Source organism: Lycium ferocissimum, chromosome 5, assembly GCF_029784015.1.
Source record: "Lycium ferocissimum isolate CSIRO_LF1 chromosome 5, AGI_CSIRO_Lferr_CH_V1, whole genome shotgun sequence".
Classification (NCBI taxonomy): domain Eukaryota; kingdom Viridiplantae; phylum Streptophyta; class Magnoliopsida; order Solanales; family Solanaceae; genus Lycium; species Lycium ferocissimum.
Window position 1 is genome coordinate 2,252,832 of NC_081346.1, and position 12,753 is coordinate 2,265,584.

The 12,753-nt window shown below is 32.4% G+C and overlaps 2 protein-coding genes across 2 annotated transcripts; one reads left to right on the forward strand and one right to left on the reverse strand.

Annotated features, from left to right (window-relative positions):
* Positions 1-765: 765 nt before the first annotated feature.
* LOC132058614 (RING-H2 finger protein ATL39-like) lies at positions 766-1,164 on the reverse strand. The gene has a single exon (XM_059451069.1). It carries the CDS (start codon positions 1,162-1,164, stop codon positions 766-768), a length of 399 nt encoding a protein of 132 aa, XP_059307052.1.
* A 6,459-nt stretch (positions 1,165-7,623) lies between these two features.
* Positions 7,624-10,885, forward strand: LOC132055383 (GDSL esterase/lipase APG-like). Its single transcript, XM_059447178.1, has 5 exons — positions 7,624-8,035; positions 8,670-8,800; positions 8,996-9,229; positions 9,825-10,080; positions 10,479-10,885. Exons 1-5 carry the CDS (start codon positions 7,639-7,641, stop codon positions 10,673-10,675), a joined length of 1,215 nt encoding a protein of 404 aa, XP_059303161.1. The 5' UTR covers positions 7,624-7,638; the 3' UTR covers positions 10,676-10,885.
* Positions 10,886-12,753: the final 1,868 nt, after the last annotated feature.

A 12,753-nucleotide genomic window follows, 5' to 3' on the forward strand; every position in this document is an offset into this window, starting at 1 on the left:
TATTTGTAATATAACTTTTAACGTTTTAATTTTCTACTGATAAAGAAGAAGAAAATGGAAAATAATTTAAAGGAATTTGAAAGACACCCTCAATGCAAAAGATACACATAAATATAGCCATTATTTAGTACTCCTATTTAATTTCTAACTTTGTTATTATAGGTATAATGGATAATATGACTTTTGGTCCCTCAAGAAAATGTATAAGTACCAATTACTTTTTTTAGCCTTAGCTCTTAGATGCCTCAAGAAAGTTATTAAACTACTCTTTCTGTTTCTATTCATCTGCGTTACTTTTTTTTTTAATCCATTTAAAACAAAATGGTATGTTTAACACTCCAACATTAAAGGATATTTTGGTAAATTCTATATCTTTAGTTTAAAATCATAACATTCAAAATTTCTTTTTACTTTCTTAATCTTCATGCCAAGTCAAAACCAGATAATCAAATTGAAAAGGAGGGAGTATATTTAATAATTCTGTATTGACATGATCAACGTGTCAGTATGATGTAATAAAACAAACAACTCCGCATAATTCACATCTTTTATGCATGTGTCCCATCAAAATTTAATTACAGAAAATAAAACCTAAAAAAAATTAGGTATGAGAAGAGGAACGCTGTTTGTTGTTCAAACCGCAGCAACCACGCAATTCGTATAACTAATGAATCAAGGTAAGTAACGTATAGAAGTCATGATAAAACTCATCAGGTCCTGATCTCGAAAGAGATGCAGCGTTACGAGCTATTCGTCGAAGGAGTATTAAGCATGTATATTTACATGAGTCCTGCATATGGGACAAGTTTTGTCTCTGTTAATTGCTAACCAAATCATAACGCAATCTGCATGAAATTTATGGCAACAAGCTGGCAGAACAACGTAGCTATCGCCCTTCAAGAACTCCAATAGACAAATAGCACAATCGTTCTCCCCATTAATACTTGATTTTCCCCTTAAACTTCCTTCATTAAAAACCATAATCTTGAAATTATCTTCTAATTCCGGCGGTGGTGGTAGTGGCGGCGCCTGGTGAGAAGTTGGTAACACATTGTTTGATGAAAGACTTATTCTTCTAATGCACATATGGCAAAGATAGACAATGAGAACAAAAGCAAATACAGCAATTACTTGAGCAAGGAAACCCCATTGGGCCTCATCCATGATTCTTGGTTAATTTTCTGTACTTTGTTTTAAGAGGTTTAATAATGCAGTAGGTTTAGTAATAGGGTAATAATCAAGTTGAATTGTTTTCGTTTGCGTTTTTGAAATCTTAGTTGCGTTCGGAGTTCGACTTTTAATCGTACACTGATATACTTTAGCACAGCTATCAGATCCTTTATTTTGTAAGAAGTAACGTTTTCTCTATTAATGATAAAGAAGAAGAAAATGGAAAATAATTAAAAAGAAATTTGAAATCACCCTTAATGCAAAAGATACACAAAAAGGTAGCTGTTTTTTTTTTTTTTTTTTGTTACTCCCGGCCTTCCTTTTTAATTAATTTTTTAGCCTTTTTAATTTGGTTCCAAATTAAGTATTTTTAAAAAAATCAAGAAGGTATTTTAAAAAAAAAAAAAAAAATCTATCCTTGTCTAATAAATATTAGTAATAAGCTTTTGAGAAGTCTTTCAAAATTTAGAGGTGTGTTTGGTTAATTAAGCTTATAATCTGGCCAAACTGGTTTATAAGCTCTTTTTATAAGTCCAAATCAGCCAACATTCATAAGTTGGTCATCCTCAACTTATTAATTTTTAGTTTATAAGGGTTTGACCAAGTATTTTACTATTTTATCCTTAATCTTTTCTCTAATTCTAAAAATATCTTTCCCAAAATAAAACTTCCAACTTTCTTATCTTCGTTCCTCCTTTTCTTTACATGGATACTTTTAAATTTGTAATTTTTGTGCAAAAAATTTAAGGATATCACTACAAGAAAAAATATATTTGGCAACAAAATTATTTTTGTTGCCATAGATTGATTATTGTTGCAAAAAGTACTTTTGACAACAATTTTTTTTGTTGCATAGACTTTTCCCAACGTGCAACAACTTTTTTTTTTTTTTGTTGCCAAAATTACTTTTTGCAATAATAATCAATACTATGGCAACAAAAAAGTTCTTTGTCAACTATAAAACTAAGTTGTTGCCAAACATTAAATTTTTTGTTGCCATTTCTAAACTTTCTTGTAGTGATATAGTCATTCTAACAAAGAACAACTTATCAACACTTTTTACCAAATACATCAACTGCTATTTAACAATTTCAATACTCCTATCTAATTACGTAACTGCTTACTTCTTAAATAAGTTTCAATACTTAAAGTATTTTGCAGCACTTAAAGCTTATCAACTAGTTATAATCACCAAATCCAGACGAGCTCTAGGAATGGAGGGAGTACTATTTAGTTTCTACGTGTTAGATGTAAAAGTGTGTTAATTTCCTTTGTTAATGAACCAGAAATCATTTTGATTACATTAAATTCCACAACTTTTAGGACCTTGCTAGGGAGTGTAGCGGCCGTAGCCTATTAAAAAGATACTTGAGAATTTTACATGAACAGCTATGCAGCTACTAATTAATGACACGTTTATATGATAAGAAAATAAATAGAAATCCCTATTGACCATAAATCACACTTATGTACTGGCCAATTATACAATTGCGTACAGTGCCATGTGTGACGATCGAGCTTAATTAGCAGACCTATGATCAGTCTACGACTAAGGCAAAAAAGAGGGCTGGTGGTTCGGATGTTTGCCAAATTATTAGCGTACTAATGGGTGGATTAATTATTATTCTTATATTATTTGGGGAAATTAGGACTGGTCATCTAATTAAGATTCGAAAATATGATATTCATGAGTTTAAATAGTTACTAGTACAGTAGTAGCAGTAGATGTGTGACTAAGTAACATTTTTATGATCTATTCTTTTTAATCTTTTTTAATTCTGTTTTTGGACAAAGGATCTCTTAAGAGGTATAATAAAACTGTTTTAATTCCTTGCAAGTTACTAGTATAATAGTTACTAGTACAGTTTTAATCTTTTTTAATTCCTTGCAAGTTGGAGAACTTGGGATTACCACTTCGCATATGAAATATGAAAGTATCAAGTTGGTAACTCAAATCTAGAATTCGTACTTCATCAAACTCATGTTGGATAACACTTTGCTAAAGTCATGATTCTACCTTTATCAAAATTAGCAAAAGAATTGATTGGATTCAAGCTACCCATCCCAAGAAGCAAATCACTACTCGTGAGAAGCATCAAAACGATCATTAAGCTCTTGAAGTTGCACATCAATCACGGCACAAAAGATTTCAATACTTAACACAACTAAAAGTCATCGCAGCAGGACTTTTGAATTATGTTCAACTAAAAATGCAGGAGAAAGAAATTTGTGTTAAGTATTTTCATAGCTCGAATGAAGAGATTTAGTTGTGTTTAATTTCATTTGAGGTGGTGTTTGTTGTGTTTAAATTATTAAAAAAATGAATCCAAAATGGATAAAGGTTACTTTATGAACCTAAAACTCAAAGCAAGCCTTGATGGTTGATATCAATGATTCAATGTCACATTCAAATAAATGCATATTAGTTTCCTTCAAGTCCATTTGCACACAATATACCATTTTCACATTCTGCACCATAAATCTTCTTTTAATGTTTATTTCTTTCAAATTTCCAATAGACAAAAACAAGTAAATAACTAAAAAAACAAAGAAAGAGAGACAAACAGAGACAGACAAAGACAATGGAATTTGGAGAGTCTCGATTTTGGAGATGAAGGTTCTTGGCAATGGAATTGGAAGGTTGCCGTATTGATTTTGATTTGGAAAGGGGAACCCAAGAACTAGGTTTATGTTTCTTGATTTGATGAGAGAGAAAAGTTATCTTTTGGTTTATATACCTAAACAAAAAAGTAGTACTAAAAAAAAAAAGCTAAAAAGTAGTAAAAAAAGTAGTAACTAAATTACTAATAATTGAAACTAAGTCAACACAAATTATTAAAAAGAAAAAGAAAGAGATTAGAATAGAACGTTTGTTGTTGATTAGAATAAGAGGATTTGTACCTCACGTAATCGATCTTTGTCTATATTTATTTTTCTAAAAAAAAAAATTGTGTAGTTACGGGGGGTTCGATGCATAAACAAGGCAAACGTCGGCCATTCATTGGCACTACGGCATGCCTTTGTCATCGGGTGCCACTTTAATATTTATCTATACATTATGTATATATACCTATATATATTTTTCAAAAGCTTGCGGGTGGCGTGGCATCCCCACGCCACTGAGTAGATCCGCCCCTGCATGCAACACCAGAAATCAGTTAAGTTAGGAACTTTGCAATTCGCTAACAGTAACTTTCGTTACAGCGGAATTTTTTTTTTTTTTTAAAAAACAGTAACTTTCGAATATAATTCATCCAAAAATGTTAAGACATAATTAAGGACTAGTACTGTTGCTTTAATTAACATTATATCCTAAAAGAAAAAATATTCTAAATAAAGGCATACATATTTTTGTCATAATTTTCCGTGAGAAAGATTATTTTGAGATATACTAAGAAGTTATGATATTTCATGTGAGGTGGAGTGAAGTTTTGTAAGTTTCATCATAGCGCCTCATTAATTTAGTCTCGCAGCAGGTTCTTATCGCTAAACTTCTCCACCAAGAAATTTTCCACTATTTTCATAGCTCGAATGAAAAGATTTAATTATTTAATTTCATTTGGTGGCGTGTGTTTGTACATAAATTATTATTAGCAACCATTGCTTAGAATTGGCCAAACATTAAAGGTTCACTTCTGTGTTCACGCGTTGCCACTTTAAAGAGATTTAGTGCACGCGGTTTCGACATATCAATTGTCAATGCAAAGCTAATAATGTTACATTGTTCTAGTAAGTGTAGAAGAACAATCATGGAATATGGATGTTAGGATCGGGAGTCCGGAATAGTGCGCGAATTAGGCAAAGCAGTTGATTAAAGACAATAACAAGGATAATTTGACAAAGATTTGGTGGTCTTTGTCTTGTACTTTTAGGAAGTATGAAATTACTTATACAGCGGATATAGCAAAACAAAATTATTGCTTAGAAATAACTTCCACTTAATATGCTATAAAGGGTTCTAGTATTTTTTTTATTTTCTCTTACAAATTCAAAATCTATAAAACTCAAAATTTTAACTTTGTTCTTCTCAAATTAGTGTTTTCTTGGAATGAAGAAATAACACTCCTTTTATAGGAGCAAAACTTGGAGCCCAAATTCTATAATAAAGAAACTAATAAATGATCAAATTTTCTTGTAACCATGATTTGGCTAATATTTGTGACCAACTAAATTGGCACATGCCAAATAAGGCCACATCTTACAATGGATATGGAGATGAATATAATGTGGAGTTTTGAGACGACTGGTTCTCCTACGTACATTATAATTACATTACCTTCACATTTAAGAGTTTTGCTGCTTGCTGCTATTCAATTCACTCTTTAAAGGGCCACTTTCCTTGTCTTCCATCCATGACCGAATTTCTTCTCAAACCTAACTTCCTTCTCATGATTATTTTAGTTATCAAGATCAGAACGAACATGAACTTGTTGTATCATGTGTACTCTACATGTGTCATTGCCTATTCTTCTTTCCCATTCACTTCGTTGTCGTTTGGTTTACTATATTGACAAGATTTATAACATAGCATAATTCACTAAAAAAAAAAAAAATGAAAATTAGTTATGAACTTCACCACTAATCTATTTTTAATCGTGCTCGCAGCTAAGGATTTTTTTTAAAATTATATATCCCTAATCCGTCGCTAAATAGGATTAGGATTAACTTTGTTGTTTAGCATTGTCAAGAATATGTAAGCTAATTCTATATTTTAGTATACCACACAACAATTTAATATTGTTCCTTTGCATAAACAAATTAATGCGGTTACAGGGTCCAACATATATATAAAGGTTCAAGAATTTGTTTGTCTTGGAAATTATTTGGACAGTTAAAGGATATTTTATTTGACCATAATTTTTTCAAATACCTTCTAAATATTTTGAATGGTTAATTATTGTGACTTATAGTACTTTTTTTTAAATTTCTAAATATGTAAATTTTATTTCAAAAGACATTAACGACTCTATGTCCCAATCCATATCAACATTAGTTAGTTGACTCCGAATCAAGCCAAACAAATTGAAATAGAGAAACTATTACGTGACCCAAACGCTCCAAGTGCCTAATGAATCCTCCCAAAATAGTAAATGCCAGATATAAAATGGGAGCGTGCATTAGTTTTTCAAGTAGTAACAAACACGTACACCGACAAAAAGAAGAAGAAGAAGGAGAAGAAAAAAAGACAATAACATTACTGCATTGATCCTAGAAACAGGAAATTGGATATGAAGAAGCCAGATAACAAATTGATATCCAGATGTCAGTTCGATTCTTATCTGTACACTGCCCCCCCCCCCCCCGGGCAACCCCCACCCCCGAAGCCGCAGCCCAATGCACCCATTCATTATGCCTCTCAACCACTTTTGCATTTAGCTTTGTGTTAGTAGTTGTTAGAATTGACAACCTTAGTTACTCCTATGGCTATAATTGTTGCAGCTTACCAAATATGTGCCCTGTTTGTGTGGTTGACAAAGAAAAGTTCTCTATTGTGAATAAAGCAGAAGCACTGGCCACGAAAGCTCTGTTAAATGAAAATCTTTGATTTTATTTTTGGGAAAATGTCTAAATTTACAATTTTTGTATTCAAAATATCTTTGTTCTTATACTTTTAGGTGGCATGACAATGGTACGGTTATATGAATGAATGGCTTAAAAGAAGGGGCAAGGCTACGTGTTTGCTTTCGGGTTCAACTGAAAAAATAGAAATTTTGGCTTAAATTTTTTACTTAATATGTATTAATAGTTTATTGAGAATCTAGTATTTTTTTTATTTTTTTTTTAAGAATTCAAAATCTATAAACTCAAAATTTTAACTTTGTATTTTAAATTTATACTCCGGTATACTTTTAGGTCATTCATATTTTTCTCATTAGCAAATCGTCTCATATTTAACTTCTATTTTCACGATGCTCAGCATGAATTGAGTAGAATTCACGAGTCCAAATATTCTCAAAAAACTATCTAAATTTACCATCTACTAATACTGTCCTCTGTATTTGAAACTATATGAGACAATGTACTAAAAGATAATTGTCTTTCCTTATACTTTTAGTTAGAGCTATACTAGAGATAAGAGTTAATACGAGACGAATTGTTAATACTCTAATAATCTTTAGCTTTTTCATTTTACTCCCCCCTTAAAAACTATTAATTAGGAAGGGAATTTTGACTAATTTTACCCTTTTGTATGTCTAAGTTATAATTTTTCTCCATTAAATGTTTACTCTATTACATTTATGTGTCATCTCCATTAATAACTAAAATAGAGAAAAATAATTAATTATTTTTTGAACTTCTAAAACATAAATAATTTAGATAACTATTTTTAATAACTACAACAGATAATAATGAAATACCTCAAGGTATATCAAAAGTAAAATTGAGATATCTCGTACTGACTATTTTCTACCTTGATTTTAGCAACTTGTGAATTAATAGCACTTAACTACCTCCAAAGCAGCATTAATGGCTATAGCTCAACCTTCATCTCCCTTCTTGAATGCACAATTATTCATCCTTGGTCGGTTCTGTGTTCTGACTTACACTTGGCTCACTATAAAAGTTTTGTTAAGAAAACTCTCTCAACACAGTCTTTGGAAAATGAGTATCCACAGTAGTAGACAGCAAATTTTGGCATTGTTCTTGGTGGCTTTATTGTGCTTTGCCACCCGTCTTGATGCCCAAGATTCTACAACACTTGTTCCGGCAATTATTACATTTGGCGATTCAGCTGTGGATGTAGGAAATAATGACTACATACACACTCTCTTTAAGGCCAATTATCCACCTTATGGAAGGGATTTTGTTAATAATCAACCTACTGGAAGATTCTGCAACGGAAAATTAGCCACTGATATCACTGGTAAGTTATTTGTTTTCTATTCTTAAATTCACTAGTTCGATTAATTCAGACCGTAAAATGTTTAATATTGAGAATTATTTTAGTGTTCTCCATCGAGAAAATCATATTCTTAGAGTTTGAATTCAAAATATTTGATTAATAAATGATTTTTTCTTACCATTCTACCACAGTGTTAAGCATTTACAGCTAGGGATGGAGCCAAAGTACCCCATTCGTTCCTTTTATTGTGAAGGTGTTATTGTTTGGAGAGTCAGGCAGCTTTTTTTTTTTTAACTAAAATTTTCTCAAATTTTTTAAAAGTATTTTAAATCATCAATTATGTTGATTTATAGTACTTTTAGGTCGCTTTATTCAAAATTTTGAAGAATCTATAACCGAATTCATAGTCAAAATTAAGTATTTTTGATCCTAGAACTCTGTATTCCTTCACATAAATTGGTATAGAGGCGTAGTAACTACAGATTTAGCAAAATTCAATAACTTCAGCTTGACTTCTGTAGTTATGCTAAATTTCCTGGTAACATCGAACCCAAAAACTAAATTTCCTGGTTCCGCCTCTGTATTTGCAGCGCCCTGTTACTCAATTTTTGTTTATATATCAACCTAAGAGTTGTGGTTTATTTAAATGTTGCAGCTGATACACTTGGCTTCACTACTTACCCGGCTGCATATTTGAGCCCACAAGCATCGGGCAAGAATCTCCTTATTGGTGCTAATTTCGCTTCTGCTGCTGCTGGCTTTGATGATAAAACAGCCATCCTCAACGTAAGTTTTACTTACAAGCACTCTGTTTTTATTCTAGTCATTATAATTGCCGATAAATAAATATCGCCAAAAAATAATACTAATTTTTCGCAGTAATAATTGTTGTCTTTACCAGCACGCGGAAATAGTGAATTGTCCGTACAGATTTGTTAATAATTGGTGCTAACTGTTTTTGACAAATTTAATTTTATGCAGCATGCAATTGCATTGTCAACACAGATGCAATATTACAAGGAGTACCAATCCAAGCTAGCGACAGTTGCAGGGAGCCAAAAAGCGGCATCCATCATAAAGGATGCACTCTACATAATAAGTGCTGGAAACAGTGATTTCTTACAGAATTACTACATCAATCCTTATATTAACAAAGTCTATACTCCTGATCAATATGGTTCTTATCTTGTCGGCATATTCAATAGCTTTGTCAAGGTTGGTTAATTTGCTTCTAGTTTTCATATTTCTAAGCTAATTAATGTTGCAAGACAAATGAAGTCTTTATGGAATAGATCCATCTAACTCAAAGGTCTAACATTTGACATCTAATTTTTTTGTGGAGTGATAAATAGACGGGTTGAATCGAGCTTAGGCAGGTCAAAACAAGTTATATCAATAAACAAGTTATGATTCAACTCGTCCAAAAGTTACTTGGATCATATGGGTTGGATCATCATTGGTTAAGATAATGGGTGGGTCATAGACCAACCTGCCCAATATGATCCAACCTTAGGAAAGGGCAAGATAAAGAAGTCCTAGCTAATAATATGTTTTTTCTCAGGTTATTAGTTTCAATTTTCCACATTTACATAATTCTCGATGTCTAAATTTAATTTTGTATATTTGGAGTTAGAGTGCGTTTTTAACTCATCAGGTTACACTATTTGACCGGTTTTGCCCTAATATTTTGATAGATCATTTCGAATTTGACATGTTTAAACTTGAATAAGTTGTGCGGATTACTAAAAATTTGGACTATTTTGCCACCTCTAGTAGTTACTAAAGAATCCACCATTAATTATGTAAACAGGATTTGTATGGGCAAGGAGCAAGGAGAATTGGGGTGACTTCATTGCCACCACTGGGCTGTCTGCCAGCTGCTAGAACATTGTTTGGATTTCATCAGAGTGGATGTGTCTCAAACATCAATACAGATGCCCAAAATTTCAACAAGAAGATGAATTCAGCTGCAACCCAATTGGGAAAGCAACTCCCAGGCCTTAAGATTGCTATCTTTGACATTTACCAGCCCCTTTATGACCTCATCAAATCTCCATCCGACCACGGTAAATTTCTATACTGCTTGAAAATTATATCAAGGTTGAATACACCGACATCCTCTTAAAGTTGTTAGTAATAAATTTTATTTAAACACTCGAATTATAATGTATTCTAATCGAGCACCTAAACACATGAAAAAGTGTTCCGGCTCATATTTTGAAAAACGTTCTGCGTGTATTATCAATTGTCCATCACCTAGAGAAGTTGCATATAAAATATATATGCCTCCTTTCAATCAGTATCGATTGGAACGTCTAAATGAAAGTTACTAACAACTTGAAGGGCGTATCGATGTACTATGCCTAATATAAAACTAGCATCGATTTGGTTCCACTAATCGACATTGCTTCTACAAAATCCTGCATAAGACACAGTTACTGACGTACTTTTTGGTGATTAATAGGATTCTCGGAAGCAAACAGAGGGTGCTGCGGGACAGGAACAGTGGAAACAACATCGTTATTGTGCAACCCAAAATCACCAGGGACTTGCAGCAATGCAACACAGTATGTGTTTTGGGATAGTGTACATCCATCTCAAGCTGCTAATCAAGTCCTAGCTGATTCACTGATTATCCAAGGCATCAACCTAATTTCATAATTATCCAACAAAAATGTGAAGTTTACTGTTACTATTATGAGTTTTATTTTACTCTATAAGCCCTGTTAAAGCTACCACGTGATTTACTTCTCTTCTTTTTTTTCTTTTTAAATTTATCGTTTCCTTTGTTTGTGGGGCTTCTTATTTTCTTGTTCAGATGTTGAAGATGAAAGTGATGTCTTGTAATACTTACTTTTTCTGTTATTAATGTTGTCTTGGAAAAAAATGTGCTAAGGAAGATTAAAACTGAAAAGTCTCCTTTTTTTAAGCCACATCCGCATCTTGGCACCATACGATCAACAAGATTCAGGCTCGACTGAATTCGATATTAAGAGAGGGATTCATATTTAGGATCGAACCATAAGAAGAGTTTTAAGTTTATAGACTCGTATAAAATAATTGTTTAATTCACATAGCATATAAATAACACTAAATTTTCAAGCTAACTGATTTTTCTTATCCTTTTAATTTATTTCCCTCCTTCAACAAAAAGTGGAGGAGGAGGAGGGCCTGGAGGGGGGGGGGGTTAAAATGGTTAAATTGCTTGTTTAAAATGTTATGGTGTCCTCTGTTATGAAATAATAAGTGTGGATGTCCACCACTCTAGAAATAAATTCCTACTTCCTCCATGATCTCAAAGGCTTAATGTAATGTCTCCCACTTCACCCATGATCTTCCCCACATTCTCATATGTTGAATGTCATATTTATATCTACCCTTTTATATGCCTCTATGCATCACTATAAATAGAGGCATAGGGATTCATATTGTACATACTTGAACACACTTGAACACATTTGGATGAATAAAAAATCTCTTCTCTCTTGTCTCTCTATGTTTCTATTATTTTTATCATTTCCTATTATTACTCTTTTAGCTTAATTTTACAACACGTTATCAGCACGAGTCTCTAACCATAAGCAGGCTGATTTTAGTTTCCTTCTCTCTGTTGAGGTATGTCACTCTCTCGATTTTTTAAACTGTGATTGCAATTGTACTTACTGATTTTGGCAGACTAACTTGTACTCTCTGTTGAGTAATAGATGAAGGATTTTAGATGCATAGTAATGGTAACTAGCATAAATTATCGTGCTTCTGTTTTGAAGGTACTTAGAAAATTGAATTCACATATTTCATCACTTGGTCTCCCAAAGGTTGGTATTAGACATTAGTTTTTCCTTGCAGTGCATGTACATATGATTTCCAATAGATTTAATATTAAAAAAATAAAAATAAAAACAATGACAAATTGAATCAACATTTAATATGTTATTGCTACGTATGCACACAGTAACATTGGTACTTACGTGCATAGTTTTGTATAGTCATAAATTATGATGCCTTTTAACTTTACAAAATATGTGAATCTATCATCACTGATTGTGCACCTTGTAAATGAGTATTCTGAATGTATACAAGCATTCTTGGAATATGTGAAGACCGTAATTTACTACAAACATGAGGCGTCTTTATATGGTACTTAAACACGCATTGATAATATTAAGCGAGACGGTTTGACTAAATTATGCCATTTATATTTTCTTTCTGTAATGTTTCTCTGTACTCCGATATAGTGAGGCTGTCTGACTACAACTGTCTTTATATATATTTGATCATTCAAGTTTTCTTTTTAAAATCAAACGATGAGAAGAGAATTTTATGTTTTCATGATTTGTACTACCGTTTGCACTAAATTATTTTGTTGAGGTGGTGCAGGAAATTCTATGAACTTAAATAAGATCCAATTGGCATTGCTAAGAGCATATCTTAAAGGCTCAAGGGTGAGTCCTATTGTCCTTTGGCTTATTATGCCATTGGTTGAGGGTAAGATGGTGGATTCGAGTCCTGTCGCACCAAGAGAGTAAGACATCGGGTTTGAGTTCCGGTGCACTATAATGATAATATAAGATAAGGGGTTCAAGTCCCATCAATTTATGTCCTAACACGCCTTACATGGATAAGACGTTGTGTTTGAGTCCCGATGAACTATATTGATGATATAATGATGACTAAGGCTAAATAATGTGTATATTTGATGTAAATTCATGAAGCCCATCCCACTTGATATGCTCCATTCC

Coding starts and splice junctions, on each gene's coding strand:
- LOC132058614 (XM_059451069.1), bottom strand. CDS start 1,164: ATGGATGAGGCCCAATGGGGTTTCCTTGCTCAAGTAATTGCTGTATTT.
- LOC132055383 (XM_059447178.1), top strand. CDS start 7,639: ATGGCTATAGCTCAACCTTCATCTCCCTTCTTGAATGCACAATTATTC. Junction 8,801..8,995: donor ATAAAACAGCCATCCTCAAC/GTAAGTTTTACT, acceptor AATTTTATGCAG/CATGCAATTGCATTGTCAAC. Junction 10,081..10,478: donor CAAATCTCCATCCGACCACG/GTAAATTTCTAT, acceptor GGTGATTAATAG/GATTCTCGGAAGCAAACAGA.